We start from the raw sequence: 24,529 nt of genomic DNA on the forward strand, positions 1-24,529 counted from the left end.
CGGACGAGGAACTCTGGCTTTGGCTGCCTGTAGTGGGATTTGGAATCTGGCAGTGAATGTCTTTGCCCCATCAGGAAAGGGATGGTTACTGAACAACTCCTCTCGTCTCCTTTGGGCAGGAAGCAGCGCAACAGCACAGATCCTGAGTATACAGAGAAGCTGCAGCAGTATGGTGAGTGTGAGTCCAGCACATGTGCTTTCTCCTGAGTCCTGCCCCACGCACAAGCGAAGGTGCAGCCTTTGCTACTTGAGAACCATGCCAGGCAGGTGTGGCATGCCATCCATGTCGTATCCCCCATGGTGATGATTCCTCTGCCCTTGCAGTCACTCCTGGGATGAAGGTCTACATTGACCCCTTCACCTATGAAGACCCCAATGAAGCTGTCCGGGAATTCGCCAAAGAGATTGATATCTCCTGCGTCAAAATCGAGGAGGTCATTGGAGCAGGCAAGTCCCAGGGCTGGGCACAGCATCTGCTGAGAACACAGCCTGTCCCCAGCTGCCTGCTCATCCCCTTCTCCCCCACAGGGGAGTTCGGTGAGGTGTGCCGCGGGCGCCTGAAGCTGCCTGGCCGCCGCGAGATCTTTGTGGCCATCAAGACACTGAAGGTGGGCTACACAGAGAGGCAGCGGCGGGACTTCCTGAGCGAGGCCAGCATCATGGGCCAGTTCGACCACCCCAACATCATCCACCTGGAGGGTGTGGTGACCAAGAGCCGCCCCGTCATGATCATCACAGAGTTCATGGAGAACTGCGCTCTCGACTCCTTCCTCCGGGTGAGCAACTGGTCCCACCTCGAGCTTCTCCATCCCTCTGTATGGTCACACTGACATCCCCAGGGCTAAGATATGCATAGACATCTCTGGGTGGAGAAACCAGGATAGCCCTAGAGTGGAAGAAAGGTGGTAGCACACAGAGATCCCTTCCCAGTCCATTCAGGGTGTTAAAACCCCTCTGATCTCTCTCTTGGCAGCTGAATGATGGGCAGTTCACAGTCATCCAGCTGGTGGGGATGCTGCGAGGCATCGCTGCCGGCATGAAGTACCTCTCAGAGATGAACTACGTGCACCGGGACCTGGCTGCCCGCAACATCCTGGTCAACAGCAACTTGGTCTGCAAAGTGTCAGACTTCGGGCTGTCCCGCTTTTTGGAGGATGATCCGGCCGACCCCACCTACACCAGCTCCCTGGTATGGGATGCTCATGGGGATCTGCAGATCTGGGGACGGGAGGACAAAGCAGGTGTGTCCTCAATAACAGTGCTGTGTATTGCAGGGAGGCAAGATCCCCATCAGGTGGACAGCTCCTGAGGCCATCGCCTACCGCAAATTCACGTCGGCCAGCGACGTGTGGAGCTACGGCATCGTCATGTGGGAAGTGATGTCCTATGGGGAGCGACCCTACTGGGACATGTCCAACCAGGATGTAAGTGTTCACCCAAGAGTGAGGAGCTCGGGATCGCCAGCAGGGACCTAGCACGCTCAAAGCCTGCTTCTGTGCACCTCTCTTATGCAGGTGATCAACGCGGTGGAGCAGGATTACCGCCTGCCACCCCCCATGGACTGCCCCACAGCGCTGCACCAGCTGATGCTGGACTGCTGGGTGCGGGACCGCAACCTGCGGCCCAAGTTTGCACAGATCGTCAACACGCTGGACAAGCTGATCCGCAATGCTGCCAGCCTGAAGGTCATTGCCAGCGTCCAGTCTGGGTCAGTGGCATCCCCAATCCTTGGGAGTGCAGAGGCATTTAGGGCTGAGGACATAAGACAGCAGGGATAAGGCATCTCCCTGCTTCCATGTGCACCCCTGCACCCCCTGCTCCCTGTGACCCATGGCTCTCTTGCCTTGCAGTGTCTCCCAGCCCCTCCTGGACCGCACCGTGCCCGATTACACCACCTTCACCACCGTGGGAGACTGGCTGGATGCCATCAAAATGGGACGGTACAAGGAGAACTTCGTCAACGCCGGCTTCGCCTCCTTTGACTTGGTGGCGCAGATGACAGCAGAGTGAGTCCCTGCTTGTGGGACTGGGGCGAGTGGTCTTGGGTGGATTGCATGTGGGGTTGTCCTATGGGGTTAAGGTCTGTGAGTGAGGATCTGGTGGTAAAGATGGTGTGAGAGGGATGCCGGAGAGCTGCAGTGAAGATGGGATCCCTTGGTGCACCTAGATGGGGCAGGGCCATGTGCCAGTTGGTACGGAGGTGGGCAGATCACCAAATCCATCTTCCTCTCCTTGCAGGGACCTGCTGAGGATAGGAGTGACGCTAGCAGGGCACCAGAAGAAGATCCTGAGCAGCATTCAGGACATGAGACTGCAGATGAACCAGACGCTGCCGGTTCAGGTTTGACCGCAGGGGACTCTGCATTGGAACGGACTGAGGGAACCTGCCAACCAGGTTCTGTTTGCGGTGCAGCCCGGCTTCCCGATTTCCCCTTCCCGTGGCGCTCCTCTGCCTCGGACGCTCGCCGGGGACAGGCTGGGCCGGGCCACCCTTCCCTGGATCGGAGGCACTCGTGCCAAGAGGGAGCCCAGCTTTTCGTCCCGTGTCCCGCAGCGGCGAGGCAGTGACGCAGTCTTCATATTGAAGATGGATTATGGGACGGAGATGGCGCATCCCGCTTCCCGCCCTGTCTCAGTGCTCATCAGTTTGAAGAGATGTTCTGCTTCTTGGATTTCTTTACACCCCGGTTTTTCCCTCTCAAGTCCTCACTTTCCCCTATCCCTGATGCCACAGACTGTTGACCCGTCCACTGAGTCCGTCAGATGCTCCGAAGCCTTCACCGAGCCCGGTACCCTCGTGGAGACGGCGCAAGGGACAGGGCTAAGGCCCAGACAATCACTCCACCCCTCCGCACAAGGGTCCTCACTGGGACGTGTCTGAAGGGGAAAGGCTCTGCTCCCTTTTTGGCTTTGCACGCCAGAACCCGAACCCCGTGAGATTTACTATGCAGGGAGTTAGGCAAAAAAAAAAAAATAATAATAATAATAGAGAGAGATATATTAAAAAAAAAAAAAGAGGGTGCAGAAAGGGGACCCTCTTGGTTCTCGTGGCTGGCTCTGGACTGCAGAGTGAGGCCATCAGCACGTTTGCACAGGGACCCTCCAGCCCCCGAAGCGGGGCCGGGAGCGGGGTCAGGGCCACACGGAGGCCTGGCCTCCCCCAGCCTCCTGTTTTATGCAGAAGGAGCGGGTGCCGCTCCTGCCACACGCTGTGATTGCTGCCAAAAGACTCACTCACCTTCCTCTGACTTCACTGCAGCCCGCTTCCTCCGTGCTGAGGGCGAGACTCCCAGCGTGCGTGAGTGTGCGTGAGTGTGTGCGTGTGTGCGTGAGTGCTGGCCGGCAGGACTGTGCGAGGCAATGGGCAGAATAAAGGCAATAAGAATTTTATCAGCGTTTCCTTTGCTCGATCGCTCTCGCTGCACCAGCACGGGGGCTGCTGCCTCCATCACTGCCTGTGGCTGCAGCTTCCCATGTCCCTGTGTGCCCATAACCCCTGCTGTAACACCGACGCTCTCACGGGGTCCCCATGGATGCCTATGGGCACTGATGTGTGCCAGCAGGGAGGTGCCAAGCAGATGGGTGCCAGCCCTGTGCCTTCCCGTGGGGCACTCGGGCTTGGAGTCTCAAGGCACAGCCAGCCCCAAAACTCAATCTGGAGCTGCTGATAGTGCTTTTTCCCATTCCCTCCTCGTGCTGTACTCGACCTGTGGGACTGCAGCCCCATGAGCGCAAACTGAGCGAGGCCAGCCCCGACCCACAGCACATGGGGAGCACAGCACACCACAGGGTTTGGCCGCAGCCTGCTTTTCCCACCATGCATGGGAGTGTTGCAACTGCCTCCGTGAGTCACAGATGCCAAACGGGAGCTGCTGAGCCGGGTGCAAACTCACCCGCTGCTGCAAAGTGCATGGCAAGGGAAGGATCCCGGGCTGCTGACATGTGGTCCCCGTGCCCTCGGCCCCTCCAGCATCCTTCCCCAGGGCTCTGATCCCGCCCTGTGTGCCAGACCCCGCTTGCTCCACCAGCAGTGCAGTGGGCTGAGGCTCCCCGCGGGGTGCCCCCCTCCCTGCCAGGCGCCGCACAGCAGGTGCTGTTTTTCCCCTTTCCTCAACGCTCACCTGCCCTTGGGTTTCTCATTAACCCCGTCCTCCTCCACAGGGAACAGCAAGCAGCGGGAGGGCAGCACGGCTCTGCGCAGCACAGCAACGGCTGAAGGGCTCTGCGCCACCTGCCCGCACCCCTGGAGCTCCACGTGCCCGCTCCATCCCTGCAGTGGGGATCCCAAAGCCCTGTTCCCCACTGCAGCCACTGCTGCTTGCTCCTCGCTTGGCTTTGCTGCTTTGGGGGGGTTCAGCTCACAGGGTTTGCTCCCGAGGTATTGCATCCCGTGCTGTGCCCGCCACTTCCCTTCATACAAATGTGTACAGAGAGAAAGAAAGGTGCATTTAACAGGAAAAGAAAGCAAAGGCGACCACCGGCAGCAGTGCGGATCAATGCGAGCGTGCGTTTGTACAAATATTTTTTAACTAAAGGTTAAAAAAAAAAAAAAAAGACCTTTTTTTTTTTTTTTCAATTAAATTATTTAAGGAATTTTATGGAGCTTTGTGATGCCCGCGTGGTTCTTGTGGGGTCGGGGTGGTGGGTTGTGAGTCTGTGACCGCCCCGTGGGGATGCTCTGCAGTGCCACTATGGGTGCGCTATGGGGGAGGGGGGGCAGTGATGGGGATGGGGTGTCCCTGGAGGGATATATCGGGGGTGAGCCCTGCTTGTGCCCTCCCTGCACTCAGCTCTTCCCTCTCCCAGCCCTTCCAAAGAGCCTTTTGTGCTGCTGGGGTCTTTCCCCCCCCCCCCCCCCTCCCCCCTCCCTCCTTTTAATTCCTAACCAGGAGATTAAGGGAAGACAAAGGCTCCGATTGTTCCCCACTCTGAGGAGATCTGGAAAGTTCCAAGAGAGGGGAACCGTCTCTTTCAAGATGCACTGGTGAAAGGGGGGATGCATGGTCCAGATGGAGGGGTTTGACCCGGGGGGGAAACACCGGGGTGGCACCAGGGTTGGGTCCCATTGGATGGAAACCAATGCCATCGTGGACGGGATGCAGGCTGCCCCATGAGCGGGACCCTTCCCCTGGCCGTGGGGAACAGCTATGGGGGCACCCAGCCAGGGTGGGAGCACTGAGCCTCTCCCTGCAAGGAGGGAGAGGAGGAGCAGGAGATGGAAGAGGGGAAGAAGAAGGAGGAGGAGGAAGGTTGCGGACGGCTTGGCCGGCTCGCCCGGCTGCTTGGCGTTGTCGCTGCTAACTCTTGGCTGACACCTCAGTGACTTGGCAGGGAGATGCTCCAGCAGCCCCGTCAGCTGCCTGGGGCCGGAGCAGCTGGAAGGGATCACGGCTCAGCACCGCTCAGCCCATGGCAGCCAGCAGCCAGCGGGATGGGGCCATGGGTGCCCATGCCCCCTGACTGTCCCCATCGCACTTCGGCCCCATTGCTGCCCTATGGAAACCTGCATCCATGTGATGGGATGGGATGGAACACGGCAGGACGCCATCCAGGCGGGTCATTGCCCCGTGGACAGAGCCAGGGCAGCATCTCAGCCCGCCTAGGGGGGACAAAGCACAAAGGGAAGGAACCCGGCCACTTTCCCATGCTCACTGGGAGCAGCAAGACACCCACGAGCGCCCCGGCTCTGCTCCTTCTGTTTCCCGTTAAGATTATTTATTGGTAATTTTTAAGACCACTTACAGGCTCTGTTCATGTGCCAGGACCCTACACAGCCTTTTTTTCCCAGGGCTTTTTTTTTTTTTTTTTTTAATTTATTTATTAATTAAAAAAAAAAAAAAAGGATTGGTTTAATCATTTTCTTCCCACTCTTTCCTTCCCATCCCCTTTGGTTCTGCCACATGGCATGGTGCCCATTCTGCCCGTCCTCCCCACTGTCACACCACAATCCTGTCCCCTCCTTAAGCAGGGCTGAGCATCCCCAAAGAGTGACACTGGGGACACAGTGCCTCCAGCATCCCAGCACCAGGACAGGGAATCTTCCCCAGAAGGGCCTTCCAGCCCCCCCACCACTCCTCCTTCCGCAGACGGAAGCCCAAAGGGTTCCGATCCCCCTTTATTGCCCTCATTCCGCTTTGATCTCGCAGTATCTCTCCGTGCCCGTCCGGGGGCCGTGGGGCAGTCCTTGTGTCAGACAGGTTCTGCGACACATTGCTGCCTAATGAGAAATTTCCTCTCCCCGCGCTTCGCTGGTTTATTTTAGCACTGGTATCGCTACCCCACCTCTGCTTCTCGTAGGGCTGAGTCACGGGGCGCCTCCTGGCCCCACGTCCCCACTCTGCCACCCCTCTGCCACCTTCTCTTCTCCTGGGATGGCATCAGAAACCCGATGTCCCAGGGCCACCACGGCGTATGAATGGGTGCCCATTAGCAATACCCCAGGACAGGCCCCAATTCCCCGCTCCGTGCTCAGGGAACCGCAGCTCCAGGCTGCTGCTGGAGTTCAAAGGGACGGGAGAAACCCGCAGTTCCCCCTCTGCGTGAGGGTTTGGGCTCGGCTCCCCGCTCGCAGCCTGCCGATGCTCCGTGCCATTCCTGGCTTTCCTCACTAATGAGGCAGCGTGGGAAGCGGTGGGAGGTGTGGGACCCAAAATTGGGTCAGGATGTGGTATGGCAAGAGGGGCCCCCACCCTTGTCCTACATGGAGACCGTGGGGTCTTGTCTGCTCCTGGGGATCCCCAGCTGCCCCCTGCCCCTAACAGATTCCCGCTGCCCCCAAACCATTCCCCAAGAGCCCTACACCAGCTCTCAGAGGGCTCAGGCTCCATAGCCACAAGTGTATCTATCCTACTGTCCCCAGCGTCACCCAGGTGTGGGGCTGAGGCTGTGCCCCAGGAGGACAAAGCTGAAACCATGACCCAACCCGGATGTGGTGAGTCAGGCTGACTGAGGCAGCCTGAGCTGGAAAGCACTAGCCAGTACCATCCCCATCCCCATGTGTGTCCACATCCCTGTCCACACTGCTGTGCCCATCCCCATCCCTCTCTCAATCTCCATCCCCATTTCTGTCCCCATCTCCAGCTGAGCAGCAAGCAGTGGCCAATGGTCAGGGCACATCCCAGCCCCTGTGCCTGGGTGACTCCACCCCTTCTCTCACCCTACAGCTGCTACCGCTCACCCAGACCCCGTCCTCACCCAGCTTCTCCTGGGGCAGCAGTGGGGCCGGGGGCCCCCAGCCTTGCTGTGGATTTATGACACAGCCGTGCTCTGGTGTTCAGGGGCCAGGAGAGGCGACGGAGCCTTTATGGCTTTCCTACACCTTTCTGCCAGCGCCGTCTAAATGGCCTCATAAACCGCCCCCCGTTCCCACCCCCGTCAGGAGGAGGTGGTTTATTAGGGCTGTAACTCATCTGCTGGCATTTCATCAGCATCCTTTTAATCTGCACTTGGGTTTTTTTATTCCTGTTTAATGCCGGGAGCTGGATGTATTGTTAGGACCCTACGGAGCGGCTGGGGGCCAGGGCAGCCCCCTCCCCAGCATAGATCCGCAGTGCCATGCGAGGAAACCTTCCCAGCAAACACTGGGATTTCGGGTGCTAATCCTTTGTGTCAGCCTTTCCGCTTTCATCCCATTAACTCCCGCGCCCGGTGCCGCTGCCCTCGCGCTTCTCTGCGGCGGAGATAAGTCCCCGTGCTCGGCGCGGCGCATCCTCCCGGCCGCGGTGCTGCTGGCGGGCAGCTTCCATCCAATTACAGCAGGGTGAAGCTCATTTTAATTGCATGGAGCAGCCGGGATTAGGCAGACTTTATCTCCTAATTCCTTCTTTATCTCCTAACTTCACACTCTCCGCTCGCACCAGAGGCACGGTGGCTTGTGCCAGCGCTGGTGATTTTGGAAGAACGCATGCCCACTGCATATCGCCCCATTGCCTGGCTGACGTTAGCCCCAATGCCTCCCCAATGCCCCCAAATGCTCCTAAATGCCACCAAATGTCAGGGCAGGGGCAGGTGGGGATGTCTGCCCCACGGAATGGGGATGAGGCATTGACCACAGGCCCTTGGCTGCCACTTGGGGTGGTGCAGGACATCCCTGGGGTGGCACCCACTGCAGTCCCCAGCAACACCATGTGCCACTTGGAGCATCCAGGATGGGGACAGACACAACAAAGGGTCTTTTTCCCTTCCCACCCCACTAATCTTGGGTACCCAGCCGGCACTCAGGGGTCTCCATAAGGGAGGATGAAGGTGGCAGCAGTTTGGGCATCCAGTGACACCCACTTGTCTGTGCAGACATCCACCCTGACCCAAGGGAGCACTCGAGATAGCAGAAGAGCTGGGGGCAGTCCAGCAGGGGCTCTTAGGGCTGCCCGATAGCCCTCATCCCCATAGCTCTGCTGGCGACATCACTCCATGCTGCACTGTCCCCTACGATGGCACATGTCTCACCCTTGAGTAAAGCGTGGCTCCATGGCTCAGCCATGCAGGCTCTGCATCAGCACAGCCGCCTGCTAATTAGCCACCATTAGCATCAGCTAATTAATGTAATTCCGGTGACCCACAATTCCGGAGCGTGGGAGCTGCTCCTCGCAATGCCTCTGCCCACAGCCAGCAGCTCCCAGCACCTTCACCCAGGGGGTTTTGCCCCATGGGTGCCCTCATGCTGCATGTTTGCATGTGTGTATGATGCAGATGGTGGGGGGGGTCTCTTGCATGCACACACGTGTGCTGGTAGCTTTGCATTTGTGAACACACATGTCAGTACCTTTGCATGCATGTACATGCGTGCTGATGGCTTTGCACAGATGCATGCACATGTGCAGCCCCATAGGTGCTCCATAGCAGGGGCACAGGGCCCACGGCAGTGAAAGGGTGGCTGCTAATCCTCTAGCAGCTGTGGGGCCCACACTTGCTTGTTCAAGGGATATGGCAGCTCGGTCAACAATCCCCCGGCCCGTTTCGGGGGGATTAGCAGCCCCCCGGGGAGCAAAGGGGCCCGCATGAATATTTGGCGGGTGGGAATGTGGAGAGACAAAGCTGGAGGGGGGGCGATGGGGAGGATCCGCTGTCCCCAGGGTGTCCCCAAGGCAGGGATGGGGTGCAGGGAGCATCCCCATGTGCTCTCACACCGCGCTGTGCTGACAGCAGGGAGCTCTGGTTATCATCCCACACAGCCCCACAGCGATAACCCTAACAGCCCTGGGGCAGAGGGCAGCCCCCAGTGTCACCCCGAGAGGGAGCACCCCAATGCCAGCACTGGGAGCTCAGGTGACCAAAAACCAACGTGTCACTAATTAGTCCTGGGGTACAGCCATGGGTCAGCTTCTCACCATCAGGGGCAGCTGGGGGCTAACGAGGGGCGTTAAGCTGTGTGGGGTATTAGGGCTCTGCCAGCGTGCTCCCGTGTGAAATCAGACCTGGAATCTTACTATACTATGGGGTCAAATCATGAGGTTTCAGCTCGTGTCTTGGCAGTAGGTTGGACCTGGTGGCGAGAGAAGAGAAGTGGCATCAGGTCCTGTTATTTCCCTGCCCAGCTTTGCCTGATATTTGGGATTTCTGCTCAAGGCGCAGCCCCAGGGCCCCCTGGGTTTGCTGAGAAGCTTCGTGCCACCCCCAGGCTTTGTCTGCCCCTAGGGTTTAGCCACCCGAGGAGCAGAACTCCCATGGATCCCTCCCTGCTGGATGGGGTGCGGGTCCCCACAGCCACAAAGCAGCGTACATGGGGGTGACCCTGATGCCAGGGGTGCTCAGGGGATGCCCGTGTGCTCAAGAGGGTACATGCACACGTGGGGCCAGGTGTCCCTATGGGACCCCCACCACCCCATTTCCCGTGGGTGCCGGCTTTCCGCTCCGTTAGCCGCGGCTGTGCCGGCACATAATGACATGGTAATTGCGAGCTGGGTTCGGCCACACGCATGGCCCTGTGCCCCACACCCAGGTTAGCCATGACCCCCTCTCCCTGTTCCCACCCCAGTGCCTCACATCAGCCCTAGCGGTGCGGGTCCTGCCCCAGCCCCAGCACAGGGGCACCCCGGTCACCTCCTCGCCCCAGTGCTGGGAAACCCGTCCTTCCCCTCTGTGTTTACATGGGTAACAGGGGTCCTCTGCCGCTGCACATCGCATTTTCTGCTTGGTCACTTCCATCTGTGTCCCCGCATAATGATTTTTTCTGCTACATTAATTTAACACACTGCGGCGGGCCGAGGCGCTGGGACCCTACGCTCCTTAATTGTGTCAAAGGAAAAGCTCTGCGCTCCCTTTCATCGGGGCCAGGGGGTGCTGCGGGGTGGGTGTCCCACTGGGGGGGCTGTGGGAAGGGGATGTGGGCTCGGGGTGGTCGTGGGGTCTGCAGGGAGGACTTGGGGTGGGCTAAGGGTGTCCCCTTGGGGGATATGAAGAGGGCCTTGGAGTGACCCTAAAACACCGCTTCCAGAGATGCTGCCCTGCTGGGATGTCCCATCCCATTGAGGTCTCGATGGTGGTGGCACATCCCCGTGCCCACTGTGTTGCTCAGAGCCCCACATCCTCCGGAGGGGCCGTCGGGATCCGGAGGGTTAAGTGCAGTGTTTGTCTTGGCTGAATGCGGCGGGATCCTAACAAGGCACGGCGAATGGAGGTGAAGGGCTGTCCAGACGGGAAGTGACAGCCCGATTTCAGGGCTGTCAGCCCCGGCGTGGTGGGCATTGAGTGGGGACATTCCTCCCCGCTTCCCTGGCTCCGCAGCCCACGCTGCCAACAAAGCCACCAGGGCAGCCCCTTACCTATATGGGGGACTATAGGGCAGAGCGAGACCCACAGCTGGGCTGGGGGTGTGGGAGCCCCATTGGCCCTCCCTGCTGGCGGCCCCGCAAGAAGTGGCCTCTGCTATTTGCAAACATTGTGGCGAGGGGCTGGGAAGGTCTCGGCCCACCCCAGCGGGCGCCTTTGTGTCGGGCGGACCCCTGGGGGCTCATTTCCATCCCGCCCGGGCGCTCGCCCTGATCCTTTCAGAGACCGCCTGCGCCTTGCTCTGGCTGCAGACAAAAGCGGTGCCAACCCCACAGCTGTGCCGTGTCCCTGCCTCATCCTCATGCCTCCCCCATGGCACGCTGCACCCCTACACATTGTGTTCCATGTCCAAAACCCACCACGTGTCCCCACAGGCGCCCACCCTACATTACAAACCCAGCGCCCCACGCACAACATGGGGCTCCCAGCAGCCCCCCGTATGCCTGGATACTGGGTCCCCTGGTGCCGGTGGCACTGTGGAGACAAAGCAGGACTCAAGGAGTGGGGTGGCACAGCTGGCACTTGGCAGCGCCCTTCCGCTCGCACCGCTGCTTTATGGCCGTGCGTAAAGCCGGCAGATCAATGCACAGCCCAATTTTATTTGCTTTTGGGGTGATAAAGGTGAATTAACCCAGCTGGGGGCTGTAACCGTCCTGCCGGGCACAGCCTGGAGGGCAGAGCGGGAACAGAGCGGGCTCGGTGCTCCCATTGCTGGTGGCCACACTCGTGGCTCGCGGTGCCGCTGGGGTTGCTCTTTTCTCGCGCTTTTTATGGCCGGGAAATCTTCTCGAGGGCCCCCACAAGTGACCTCTTCCTCGGCGCGGCCGCTAAGCCCTTTGTAATGGGATTTTGCGGCAGAAGCGGCGAATGAGGGGAGAAGTGAATGCCTTAAGCTGCCGCGTTCCCTCTGGGTTCCCCCTCCCCAGCCCATGGGCACAAAGGGGACAATCCCCGCTTTTATCCGCGGCCCTAAGAAGTGGGGGCAATGCTGGGCTGTGTCCCCATCCCGAGCTCACGGGGAAGGGCAGGGTTTGGGGGCTGCCCGTGGGGGCAACTGTGTGAAGATGGGGGCGCTGGTTGAATGCACCAGCTGAATGCAGGTTGGGGCTGCCCAGAATAGGGGCGATGCTGAGGGATGCTGGCGGAGGACCCGTCTGCTCCTGAGTTAATATTGTTCCAGCACAAGGACTTCATTAACGCCGGCAAACACAAGCTGTAAATACTCATTAATTCCCCACTCGCTGATGGCCTTCAGAGCTGCTAATTCAGCTCCCAGCCCCACAGGACCCCCATCCCTTGGGTTCCCATGGGGCTGCTGGGGTTCCCGTGGGGAGAGAAGAGGGAAGCGTGCCCCCAGAGCACAGCCACCCCATTGGGATGCCCCATCAGAGTATCCCACACAAACCCATGGGCGATGCCCACTCAAAAACCCCCAAATGAGGGCACAGAGGTAACAGGGTCCCACGGCCAGGGGACACCGTGCTGCCCCCCCACGACCCCCCATAAGGAGCTGATTTATGGCTGTCTCCTAAACGATGCCATTAAGCAAGTGGGGCCAGAGTGGGGAGCACAGCTGCAGGAGCAGATCAGTGCCTGATTAATGTTGGGCAACTTGTTATATTGTCAGATAATTATCCCCAAACTGTATGACTTTTCTGCTAAGTGGCAGTGCTTAATTGCGTTTTTAATTACACCCTGATCACCCTGGCCCCTCCGAGCAGGGATGCCAGGAGAGGGGCATGGCACAGAGCCCGGACCCTGCAAGAGGGCATTTTGGGGTCATCCCATGCAAAACTTCTCCCTGGCACAGCTGCACTCGGCGCGGGGCACACCTGCAGGACCCCAGCCCTGCTATGGGGATGGGCTCTGCCCCCCAGCTCTGCTTTACCCCACGGCACGGGGCTGCCGGATGCGGCACAGCCGGGAGGAAACGCGGGTGTTATTGCCCCGCTGGCTCAGCCCTGCCTCGGCCACGGCCTCTGGCCCCAGATTTCCTGGCGTGGCCATAAAGCAGTACTGCTGTGGGCTTCACCCAGGCCACCAAGCAGGCATGGGATGTAGCTTCCCACTGAGCTATAGGGCTGGGCAAGAAGGGAGGGCATGGAACGGGCCCACATTCTGCTGGAGGATGGGAAAATTGGGGGTTTGCCCCACTCTGCATGGGGTGCCTGGACAGAGGATGAGCATCAGGGTTCAGGGGAATGAATCCCAAATCACGGCCACCCCCAGACAGCCCCTCTTGGTGTCATGGCAGCCAGACGGGGTCCCTCCAAGAAACGGTTCCATCCATTTCAAGGGAAAAAAATGTAAATAAAGGTCCCTGTCCTGCCTGTCCCCGTTATCTCAGGAATCCGGAGCGCGCCGGCACGGCCCCAGCCCCTTCTCGGAGCCATATTTCATCCTGCTGGCTGTGGACCAGCGTGTCGAGATGGGGCTGGAGGGAGGCTGCAGGCACAGCGCTGCGGGGCTGCATGGGGTCTCGGTGCCTCAGCCCCGGGGACACATCCCCCTGCTCCCAGCTCAGCCGCTAATGATGTCTCCCGACCCACCGGCAAAGAAGAGCGTAAATTATTCAGCTCCTCATCAGGGCAATTAAATTAACTCGTGGATGCGGGCCATGAATATTTCACGGGGCAGAAGTGGAGCTGAGCCCCTTTTCACAGCTCTGGAAGGGACGTGCAATGAGTGCGTCCATCCTCAGCCGCGGCAGGAGAGGTCTGTGCCGGGTGCCAGGTGGCTCAGCCCCCCCCCCGGCCCCTGTCTGCCCAGGTTACTTCCAGTGGCTGCTGATGGAGGCCAGGTGCCGGCAGCTCTCCGCACACCCCTGTCCTCTTTTTGGGGCTGGGGGCACTGCGGGGGGCTGCCTGTAGCCCACAGACCCCTTCCCCCTGCCCTCCCCATGCTGTACCATTTCATGCCCGCCTCCCTCCCGGGATCTCGGTCAGGATTTCTCTTTTCTTTCTTCCTCGCTTCGAACAATTAATAATTTATCCCATAATAAAAGAGGAAACGGTTAATGAGATGAAAACAAGCCAGAAACATCTGCTGGGGCGGCTTTCATCGCCAGCCCTGGGCCGCCCGCGCAGGAAGCGGTGGTGGGAGGGGGACGAGGCTGGGGGGGACATGGCAGCAGGAGGCTGTCCCCCACACCCGGCCTTCCTCCCCTCCTCCTCCTCCTCCTGCTGCTCTGCCGAGACCTGCCGCACTCAGCTCACCAATAATGCTGGGAGATGGCACTCCAAAACCGACAGAGCCCTGGTAGCAGCCCCATGCCCCCCTGCACCTCTAATGCCCGGCATCCCTCACGTCCCCTCTCACCCGGTGGCAGTGGTGGCCCTGCTGCCTGCATGGCATGGGAAGAGTGGTGCAAAGGGACATGGCAGGGAAAAGGGGCACGGGGAACGGGGAATGGACAGGAAGGGAAAGGGAAGGGGAAGCACAGCAACGCCCGGAGGCTGCTGACACGTGGCCAAAACCCAGGGCAGAGGGAAGGGACTGCTGTGACCCAGCACTGCAGGGAGAGATGGGGGCGATGGGGACAAGCCGGTGGGTGTTGCAGGACTGTGGCCTGGGGCTGACCGGAGGGACTGGGGCGCTGCCTCTGCTTCCAATTTAGCTGATCCCTGCCCTGACTGCTGCAGCTCTCTAATCTGTTTGTCTTCCAAAGCCATTAAGCTAATTTGGAGCCCTCCGAAATCCCCCAGCTCTCATCCTAACCCAGCTTGGCCGGGTTTGGTTGGTGGGTCTGGGATGGGGGGGGAATGCACTGGTGAGTTCTGGGGGAAGAACCATGGGACCCAGCACCCCAGAGATCCCCAATACCCCATGTGGGGCACAGAGGGTGGCAGGAAAGGGCACGCAGCCCCCCACCACCATGGGATCGGGGGCTGCAGCCTGCAGCCCAGGGCCACCCGCTGATAAGGGCCATCATGGGGACAGCCCAGCGCGATGACAGCTGTGGGGAGATGGCCCTGTCCCCCCTGCAGCACCGGCTGAGGTGTCACGGAAAAACAGACGTCAGCATCAGCCCGCAGGAATTCGGGGACAGGGACAGAGCTGTGGGGCACGGGCCTTTCCCCAGACCCTGCACACCAGGGGCAGAGGACCGACACTTATCACATATTTTTCCCCCAAAGCTCATTTTTTCCTTCCTTCATCGCCCATCACGGCCTCAGCAGGGAAGGGAAGGGGCTAATCCCTGCCCAGGGCCTTGTCCCTCATTCGGGGTTATGCGGTGCTAATGAGGGGATGATCGGGTGGGCTGCCAGGTTGCCCCATGCCACCTCCATCATCTCCTCCTTACCCACATGGGTAATTGGCAGCCCGGTGACAGACAGACTCATTAACAGCTTAATTTCGGCTCGGTCTCTTCCTGCCCAGCCCCAGCCTTAGGGGGGGCTGCTCAGTGGGGGGATGTCACCACTGCACCCCATAGCACCGCAACGTGGGGACGGTGCCACCCCAATGCCCAATGCCAACGGGCCCTCCCAGCCTCTCCCCAGTCTGTTTGCTCCATAAGGGCGGTGCTGCGGCTCCTTTGTGCTCACAGATAAGAGGGGCCGCAGCCACCTCTGAAGCACCACTCCCACCCTGAGCCGGGCAGACTTTGGGGAGAGAGCAGGGATTTGGTGTGCAGGCAGGGATTTGGGGCTGCCCAACCACCCAGATGCCACCGTGGTCCTGCCACCCGCTGTGCCTCTCTGCTTTGCTTCTGAGGACCATTGAGCACCCCAGGAGGTGCAGAGGACGTGCTTCCCATCCCCATCAGCCCCTCATTCCAAAGCCACTTCCCCCATCTCCATCACCACCCCCCCCCCCCCATTGGAGATCACTGGAGACTGTGTTGGCCCCCCAACGCCATCCTGCCGGATGGAGGCCTGGCCGCTGTTCAAAGCCACGCTCATGTTGTACAATTTATCAGTGGAAGATAACAGCCCCATGGCTAACCCCCCCTCCCCTCTCCACCCCACACACACAGAGCCCAGCACTGTGAGCACTGGGACTTTCAACCTGGGGAGAAGCCACATGGAGGGACCCCCAGCGAGTCCCACTGTGTGCTGGGGTGTTTTGGGGTGCACTAAGGCAGGGACAGAGCTGTGCTCCACCTCCCCCCCCCCCCCAATATATCTGCCCCCACCATCCCAGTGCACCGGGGACTGCAGAGCACTTGGAGTCGGTCTGCGGGGTCTCCACAGCCTTGGGACCCAGGGGAGGGGGGTGAGAGCTGGTGCTGCGGGCACAGAGCGGCACCAGGTGCTGGAAAGGTTTGTTTGGCTCCAGATAAGGAGGCGACGGCGGGCACCTGGCAGGTGCCTCCGGGCGGGGGCACCGAGCGGCGGCCACCCGCAGCCTCGATTCCTCATCCCCAGCGGTGCGGGGCCGGCAAGCCGCGTCCCTCTGTCCTTTGTGTCATTCTGTCCTTCCGTGTCCCTCTGTACCCGCGCATCCCTCCGCCCACCCAAGCGGCACAGCGCGGCCGCAGCGAGCCGTTCGTGTCACCCATGGAGAGGGGCTGACAGCGGGGGCTGGGTGGCACTGGGGGGGTTGACACAGAGAGAAGGTGACACCGTGAGGGTGTGACACTGGTAGGGTGGGGGGTGACGCGTGAGGGCAGAGGCGTGACGCCGTGTGCCTCCCGGTGCTCGGTGCGCCGCTGCCCCCACCGTCCCGGCAGCGAGAGCCGCACCGTCCCCGGCTGCTCCTGGGGGGCCTTGAACGGCTCGTCGCCGGGGGCAGCCCCCATGCCCCGCTCAGAGCCGGGTCCCGCTGGGAGGTGCCCGCCGGCTCCGCGCTCCCCGCCGCCGTGCCCGGCCCACGCTGTGCGATCCGCGGCCGCGCAGCGCCCCCTGCCGCCCCCCACACGCACCGCAGTGCGCCTCCCAAGCCTGCAGGGGGCGCTGCTGACGGCGCGAAGACCGCGCGGGCTCATCTGCCGGCCGCACCGCGCAGGCGTAGGTCTAGCCCCGCCCACCATGAAGCTTCTTCCGCCCCGCTGCCCGCAGCCTGGTGTGTGTCGGATGTGGAAACACGTCATCACCGTGCGCTGTTGCGGGAGCGGGCGCGAGGCGGTTCCGCCATGGCTGGGATACTCTTCGAGGACATCTTCGATGTGAAAGATATCGACCCCGAGGGCAAGAAGTTCGACCGCGGTGAGCTGGAACCCCCCCGTTCCCAACCCTTCTTCCCTGAGCCCTTAACTCTCACTCGGGCCTCCGGGCGGCCCCGGTGCCGGCGTGGGAGGGGGCGGGTGCGGCGGGCCTTCCCTTGTGCCGACCGCCCCGCTCTGCGCAGTGTCTCGCCTGCATTGCGAGAGCGAGTCCTTCAAGATGGACCTCATCCTGGACGTCAACATCCAGATCTACCCCGTGGACCTCGGTACGCCGCCGGGATGGGGAGGAAGGGGGCCGGGGAGGAGGGGGGCCTGGCCTGCTGCTAGAGGAGTGTGCGTGGTACTGCGCTGTCCTTCGTCGCAGGGGTGCGTGGTGCTGGCGCTGCTGGGGCTGAGCTCCATTCGGGCTCATTGCGCTGTGGGGTTTGTTTAGAATCAGGTCTGACCCATCCCCTAGAGATACCCCTTAGCGAATCTGTGTTAGCTAATGGCAACCGGGTCTGATGGAGAGCTTTTGAAATGGGTTTCCATGCCTAAATACGTTAACTGAATCGAAAACTTACCATAAATAAGATGAGGAAGGGGCTGATCTTCCATACCTGCCCAAGGCAAGCTCAACTTTCCAAGGCTCTCCATGCAGTTCCCTTGCTGTGTGCCATGAAAACATTAGTTGTGCTGACCTGGTGGCTCTGCAGTGCTGATAAATTTCTGTAGGGAGAGATAAGAGTACGTGTCTCCCTCAATTTCTGCTATCCTATTGGAGAATACACAGGAACCAGGTTCATAATAAACTCACCAGGGCAATTCCTTGCTGCAGTTGTGCTGCAGCTGCCACTGTGACTGCCATTGCTCTGGCTGTGCCTTCACACTGCTCCTTTGCTGTCTCCTCCCAGGTGACAAATTCCGTTTGGTCATTGCCAGCACCCTGTATGAGGATGGCACGTTGGATGATGGGGAGTACAACCCTACAGATGACAGGCCCTCCAGGTGCTGTGGCTCGCAGTGGTGGAGGAGTTGGGGTGCTGAAAGGCTGCGAGGTGCCTTCTTCCAGAGGATGCTCTGCTAGGGGTTGCGGGAAGGAGGGGGGGTGACAGTTCTGGCACTTCTCTGAGTTCCCCTCATCTCATTTCAGGGCAGACCAGTTCGAGTATGTGATGTATGGCAAGGTGTACAGGATTGAGGGGGATGAAACGTCCACAGAAGCAGCCACACGCCTGTGAGTGTCTGTTGCCAGATGGGGATGCATTGCCTGAGGGTGGTGGGGTGGCAGCAGTGTCTTGATTGGGTCTCCTATGAGTTTCCCTGCTCTCACCGCTCCTCTCCTCCTGCCCCAGCTCTGCTTACGTGTCCTACGGGGGGCTGCTCATGCGCCTTCAGGGAGATGCAAACAATCTGCATGGGTTTGAAGTGGACTCCAGAGTTTACCTGCTGATGAAGAAGTTGGCCTTCTAGGAGATGATGCACCTCAGTGGGCTGCCTGCCCCAGAGACATTCTGCTGGCGAGCAAACAGGACACCATCACCCCAAATCCCACCCCAGCACCTTTGCTGCCCAGCTCCTCCAGTGGTGGTGTAGGAGGGGGCATTCCCCCTTTTCATCCCACTCTTTTCTGACTGTTTCCCTTCCATGTAGGGGCTGGTCCCTTATTTGCAGTGGAGACCATGGGTGCTCTGTGGTCCTGTCTGCTGATTTTTTTTTTTCTCACCTTCCTGCACTTCAAAAGCAGGCTTAGCCCCAGCTCTGGCCAGGGGCAGCTGGACTGGGACATACACCTGTCTGTGCTAAGGCTGGGCATCATTTTCTAACGTGCTGTTCTGAGACAGGTGTGGCTCCTTAATTAAACTGCTATGTGTTTTCTAGATGTGGTTGTTGTGGCTGAGAGGTGAGGCTGTCTTCCCAGGAGGCAGGCTGGTAGATGAAGATGGAATGCTCATGGAGGGTGTTGTGGTAGCAGACAGCAAAGCTACCACATCAGGGACAGTGGCTTGCAGGCTGTGGCTCCTGTAGGGGCTTGTCCTAGCCTGAATGGTGCTGTGTGACCCCAGAACTCAGCACAGTGAGATTGGCAGGTGGATACCAGAAAGCAGGGGATGTTATCATCTCACATCCCTTAACAGAGCCCAGCTGCCCTGCAGAGATGGCAGCCACCGCAGGAGGGAGCTGGATGCTGTGGGGAGAACAGGAGCATATCCCCCAGCTGCTGCCTCTCCCAGAGGCTGGTGTATGCTTCCCAGTCCAGTGCCACAGCAGTGGTAACAGGAAGACACAAACAATCCTTTAGAAAAATAGGTCTTTAATTGTAAAGCATTCACAGTCTGATAGGAGCAAGGCGTGTGCCTCGTGCTGCACAGGTGTGGCTGTGAGCCATGTGATAGCCAAAGGCTTGTGGAAAAGGAGCCAACCCTTTCCCTGTGGCACCTTCCTGGGCACCCAGAGCACGGCTCATTGTCTTATGGGATTGCTCTGACCTCTTATCAGTGTTGAATCCTGTGTACAGCTTCATCAGGCCCTGGGCTGGAGGTCCCTGCTTGCCCCAATCTCAGTCACATGAGTCCTTAGCCAAGTTGTGGAAGAAGAAGCGCAGCTTGCCCTGCACCAACTGTCGGTAGGTGAGGAAGATCTCAGTGACTTGAGTCTGCTCAATGGAGCTGGGGGAGCAGCAGAGCCCTTCCTGAGGGGCAAGAGTGAGATGAGGGGGTCACAAATGCCATCATGCCCAGCTGACACCTGCCCTGAAGGTGTCCTTGCTCACGCGATGAGGCCTCACCTCCCAGCCAAAGGTCTGCAGGAGCAGGAGGAAGGAGTTGGCATGTCGATAGAGCTGTCTCAGCTGATTGGCTCCACATTCCTGGCTCACCTGGCCCTGAGCTTCTGTCACAGCACCCACCAGCAGCACCAGGTTGCACAGGATCTCACGCCACTTGATCTCATCCTGTGGAGCAGTGTGTGTACTGACCCCGCTGGCACAGGGCTGCAGGCCCATCGTTCCCATGCCCACCCTTGATGTGGAGGGATCCTCCACCTCATCTCCACACAATGCTCCTGTGCCACCAACTGTTTCTACAAGCCTCTTGTTCAGCTTGTTTGGTGACCGCATCCCTCTGCTTACCCAGGGGCTCCTTCTCAACTCCCACAGGCACCCCAGCACCATCCTCCCAGCCCCTCTCACCGATTTGCTTTTCCACTGTCGCATGTTGAAGTCCACCAAAGGCAGAACCACAGGGCAGCTGAGTGTGGGTAGTGCCTGGCACTCGCTCTGTTGGGGGAGAAGAATTGCTGTGGTGAGACGCCGGGAGTTTTTTCCAGCTCTGTTCTGCCAGCCCAGCCTGATACTGGGTTTTGGGAGGCGTTGCTTCCTCACCATTCTCTTCTCCATGTCCTTGGCCTCCCCGATGTACTTCTGGATCAGTCTCTTGTCGCAGACCGGCCCCATTGGCCTGGCATGGCCTTCTTTGATGTGCAGGAGAAAAGATGTGAGGAGCAGTAGTCCTGGGAAAGAAGGAGATACCCATGGGCACCTGGCCACCCTCCTCAAAGAGCCCCAGCTCAGGTAACGCCTACAGCAGCAACTGCTCTGCCTGGTCTGGTGGTGTCTGGAATTGCTTTGTAGTAGGACAAGAGGAGGTTTTGGAGGCTGAGAAGGATCTTGTCTCCCTCCTGTTTCTGGGGACATGATTCTGGGCAGAGCTGGGATTTCCCAGCAGTGCAGAAGGGCTGGGGGGAAGTGACAAGCATCAGTGCTGGGTTTTAGGCTCAGCTCCAGCCTGGGAAGCAGGCAGGCAGCTGAGCTGTGTTCCCTGTGCAGGCCTTCCTTTGGGGAGTTTGTGCCAGGAGCAGCTCTGGCTGTCACGTGCATTTCGGGGAATCCCTGCCTGCAGCCTCCTGCAGTGCACGTCGACTCCTCGCCACTGCAGCAGCCAAGGGCTCGCCTGTGTGTGGTCTCTGCTGGCACCATGGGCATGCTGCTGCCCCAGGCACCCCTCAGCTGGCTGACTTCTGAGCTCCATGCTGGTGACTGCCATCTCTGAGAGCCCTTCGTCCATCCGCCTGTGTCCTTTGTTACCACCTCAGCATTGCACCTGTCCCCAGAAAGATTGGGCAGAACCTGCTGCCAAGGCTGGACACAGGGAGATGCCAAACTGGCAGTGGGCAGCTCCAACCAAACCAGAGGCACCCTTGGCATTCGCTTCTAACATGTGGGGTGATGGCTGTGCCTGTGCCAGGGAGGTTGGGGCTGTGATTTGGTTTTCCACTGCCACAGCAGTGCCCCTTCCCACTCATGCCCATCCCCTTTACCCCGCACTCACTGTTCAGCTCCATGCTCTGCTGGGGGCTTCAGCCCTGCATCCTCTGCCCTGGGGCCTGCGGCTGCTCCCCGGCTCCCGTCCCCCTTCCATGGAGGGCAGATGTGGTGCGGGCCCCCCCCGCAAGCCGCCGGGCCGGGATGGAGGACTGGGGGCTGGGAACACCCCTCGGGCAGCACAGCACGGCGCAGCACTCTGGCCCGGCCGCCGTGCCGAGGCAGCGTGATTTCCTGTTGTGTTGCTGCTGACCTTCGAGCAAAAGTGCTCCGGGGGCCCTGGGGACGGCTTCCTGCCTCCAGCCGCTTCCTCCCTTGGCTCCGGGATCGGGAAGGGCGTCCTCAGGCACTCACCTGCCCCTCGCCCTGGGCGTGAGTGATCTGCGAGAGGGATATCGGTGCTGGGAACGGTGGCCGTGCCTATCTGTGGCACAAAGGTGGTCCTGGAACGGCAGGATAGCTGGTGTCAGTGGTGCTCTGAGCTGAGAGACAGTCATGGGGCGTGGGGGCCAGGAAGTGGGGTTTTTTGGTGGAGAGAGCTTGGAGAGACCCCCAGGGGCAGCAGTGCACACATGCATGTGTCCACGTGCACATCTGTGCTCACGTGCACACCCACACCCCCACTTGCACCACAGCCCCACGCATGCGCACTGTGGGTTGCATGCTCACATGGCCCCTATGCATCCCACCATCGCGCAGCCCCCTGCATTCACACCCACACCAACTCAGGAGCCCCCAGACCTCATCCTCCTGCACACTACACACAGCACTGCTCTCACACGCTCCCATCCCGTCCTCGTGGCCAGCGGTTCCCGGCAGCCCCTGGCCAGGTGACAGGAACCAGGGTAAACACCTCGGCCCCCCTGTGCCCATCCCACGTCCCCCTGCCCCCACAGCCATCAACCCACCTTGCAAGCGGCGGGGGGTCCTGGTGGGTTCCGGCAGCCCCATTCTGGCTATGGGGGCAGCGCTGGTGACGCAGTGCAGCACGGTTTGGCGGCAGCTGTGAGCACTGGGGTCAAACACCGCTGGGCTTCCCCGTACGGCCGTGTCCCAGCTCTGCGGACGTGACGGGCTGCAAACGCACCCTGCTGGCACCCTGGGACAGCTCTGTCCTCACTCCCAACTCTGATCCCTTCTCACGGTCCCCAACACTATGCCCTGGTCCCCGTCCCTCTTTGGGCTCGTTGCCCCTCACGGTGCTGGGTTGGAGTTCTGCAGTGCCCCATAACCTTCATAATTAGGCGAAAAACTCATCAGGGAAAAGGGGCAGCTGGTACGTGGCAGGATGCCTGCTGGATGCCAGAAGACACCAGAGCACCGCAGGGTGCCCTTCACCCCAAAATGTTCCTTCCAGCAATGCCAGCAGGCAGCTCACTGTTTTCCTGCTGGGAATGGCACTGCTGGGATGTGCTGTCCTGGGGGGACACGGAGCTGTGCAGCTGGCTGGATCCCAGTGCTGTGTTTCCCACCTCTGCTTACAGGGTGCAAAGTGCCGGGAATCCTGCTGTGGCGAGCAGCCGTTCACACCCACTCCAACAAGTGCCAAGGGCAGCCGGAGGTGCCAGGCAGTGGGGGAGGACTGGGCAGGTGACACAGCTGCTGTCCCCAAGGGCCACCCAGGTGTCCCCAGTAGGCACCGCCAGGATGTTGCTGCAAAGCAGTGAGACACGGGAAACCAACATGAGCTCTGCAGGCAGTGGGGGGGGGGGTGGAGGTGGTGGTTCCGAGCCCCCTTTGAAGCCCCCATAAAAGGGTCCGGCATAAAGGGAAGAGAAAGTCAAAGGAACAAAGAGAGCAGCTAATCCCGGAGTGAGCAAACAGCCCCGTTTGCTCAGGGCCCAGCTGGGCACAAAGAGGCTGGGGAACAAGGGACGGAGCTGGGGGTGCCAGCAGGATGCTGTGAGCAGGCCCTGTGCTCCCCTCACCCCACCACAGGCAAAGATCTCAACCCCCTCCGGTCCTGTTTTACATTTGCAAATTGTCAATAAACATCCGTGGGCAAACAGAGCTCTCCATGCCCCACCATCCCACTCCCAGGAGCAGCCCAGGAAGGTGGTTGTGCTGCAGAGGGCAGCCGGGTGGGGGGTTGGCATGGTTTGCCCATTCTCCATATTCCACAGGCCCTGCACAGGGTTTGTCTAATAGGGGACTGCCAGGATAAACTGTGCTGTGCCCACAACAACCATCAGCACTGTCACAGGCCTGCCCAGAGCTGCGGCCAACCATCTGCACCAAATGCTGCCCTGTCGCACTCCTTGCCCACTCCGCTGCCCGCATGGGGGGCACCAGGGGGGGCACCTCCCTCCATCCCCTGGGGTGGTGAAGGGGTTAATGCCAGGCGGTCAAGCCGCAGGTGGGCGCAAGAATGAAATTCCTTCTCGCCGTCCCGCGAAGTCTGGGCACAAATATTTGCCTGCATGTCCGGTGGGGGGGGGGGGGGGGAGACCACCATCGATTGCTCTGGGAGCGTGCTAATCCCCATGCCAAACAGGGCCCCCCCGTGCCCCACGCGCTCCCTGCCTTCTTCCCATAGGGATGAAGGGGATCTCTGTGGTCTTTGGGTACCCCGTGATGGGCCACTGGGAGTGGGCACAGCCCCGAGCATAGCGCATGAGGATATTTTGGGGTCTCTGCCCACATCCTGGCCCCCCCCTCCGCCACAAGGCAAGAAGGGACAGAGAGCCCCATCCATCCCCACCGTGCTGAGAACACGCAGTCCCTAATAAACTCCATGTGTCTGGAGACGAAAAGCAGCCGCTCCCCCAGCTGCACCCCCTCACCCCATACCTGCCACCCCCAAATACCCTCCGCCCCCAGACCCCCCTTGCCTTCGTCTGGGGCGGCCCAGCCCTGCGAGCCGCCCGCCAGTTGTGCAAATATTGCCGGAACGGCTGCAATCCCCATGTCCAACGTGAATTATGAGATATTTCCACCCATTACGACAGCACCCCCCTCCCCGCCGTGTATGTGCGAGGCCGGGGGGGGATTAGTCACGGGGCATGGCTTCGTTCTGCACAGAGCTTTGGGGAGGCCATAGTGAGTGAGGTGAGGGGGGCTCTTTTTGGAGAGGGGGGTGTCTCTGTGGCTCCCCAGCTCCAGTTGGGTCTGGCCCCCGTTACTCATGGCACGGGCTGTCAAGGTGCCCGGAGGAGGATGGAGGCTGTGGGAAGGGGTTAGGGCGTGCGGTTTCGCTTCGACCCCATCCCTAGGGAGAAGAGGCTCCTTCCTGCCGCCCTGAGCCCGGCTCATGTTCAAAGCCTGAAGCAGACAGCAGCTAATAGGGACAGACAATAGGGAGCTGCATGGGGCGGCAGTGCTGGCACAGGCACCCCTAAGCCAGGCACGGCACC

At 60.1% G+C, this 24,529-nt stretch overlaps 3 protein-coding genes across 12 annotated transcripts in view; 2 read left to right on the forward strand and 1 right to left on the reverse strand.

The window, feature by feature from the left end:
• EPHB3 (EPH receptor B3) overlaps window positions 1–3,390 on the forward strand; it is a 44,168-nt gene extending 40,778 nt beyond the window's left edge. For 3 of the 4 annotated variants that reach the window (XM_042881184.1, XM_042881182.1, XM_042881183.1), the window contains exons 9-16: window positions 75–172; window positions 325–447; window positions 529–776; window positions 974–1,189; window positions 1,275–1,424; window positions 1,515–1,708; window positions 1,851–2,006; window positions 2,239–3,390. In XM_042881184.1, the coding sequence (XP_042737118.1) occupies window positions 75–172; window positions 325–447; window positions 529–776; window positions 974–1,189; window positions 1,275–1,424; window positions 1,515–1,708; window positions 1,851–2,006; window positions 2,239–2,347 (1,294 nt within the window). In that variant the 3' untranslated portion in view covers window positions 2,348–3,390. The remainder of the gene's footprint in view (window positions 1–74; window positions 173–324; window positions 448–528; window positions 777–973; window positions 1,190–1,274; window positions 1,425–1,514; window positions 1,709–1,850; window positions 2,007–2,238) is intronic. The other variant, XM_042881185.1, reaches the window with a different exon arrangement.
• A 13,385-nt stretch (window positions 3,391–16,775) lies between these two features.
• POLR2H (RNA polymerase II, I and III subunit H) lies at window positions 16,776–18,735 on the forward strand. Its single transcript, XM_042881290.1, has 5 exons — window positions 16,776–16,916; window positions 17,059–17,142; window positions 17,770–17,863; window positions 18,009–18,092; window positions 18,211–18,735. Exons 1-5 carry the CDS (start codon window positions 16,844–16,846, stop codon window positions 18,326–18,328), a joined length of 453 nt encoding a protein of 150 aa, XP_042737224.1. The 5' UTR covers window positions 16,776–16,843; the 3' UTR covers window positions 18,329–18,735.
• Window positions 18,736–19,152: 417 nt separating this feature from the next.
• Window positions 19,153–23,564, reverse strand: THPO (thrombopoietin). Of its 7 annotated transcripts, XM_042881289.1 has the most exons (6): window positions 22,085–23,556; window positions 21,184–21,619; window positions 20,238–20,365; window positions 20,046–20,132; window positions 19,644–19,808; window positions 19,153–19,547 (listed from the first exon to the last, which is right to left on the reverse strand). In XM_042881289.1, the coding sequence occupies exons 2-6, from the start codon at window positions 21,194–21,196 to the stop codon at window positions 19,416–19,418; spliced, it is 525 nt and encodes a 174-aa protein (XP_042737223.1). In that variant the 5' UTR covers window positions 21,197–21,619; window positions 22,085–23,556; the 3' UTR covers window positions 19,153–19,415. The 7 variants fall into 7 exon arrangements, with proteins under 7 accessions (XP_042737223.1, XP_042737222.1, XP_042737221.1 ...); XM_042881288.1 differs by having other exon boundaries at window positions 19,644–20,365; window positions 21,430–21,619; window positions 22,085–23,564; XM_042881287.1 differs by having other exon boundaries at window positions 19,644–20,365; window positions 22,085–23,564.
• Window positions 23,565–24,529: the final 965 nt, after the last annotated feature.

This window comes from Lagopus leucura, unplaced genomic scaffold, assembly GCF_019238085.1.
Source record: "Lagopus leucura isolate 7727_CA_CO unplaced genomic scaffold, USGS_WTPT01 Super-Scaffold_100029, whole genome shotgun sequence".
In the NCBI taxonomy this organism is placed as follows: Eukaryota; Metazoa; Chordata; class Aves; order Galliformes; family Phasianidae; genus Lagopus; species Lagopus leucura.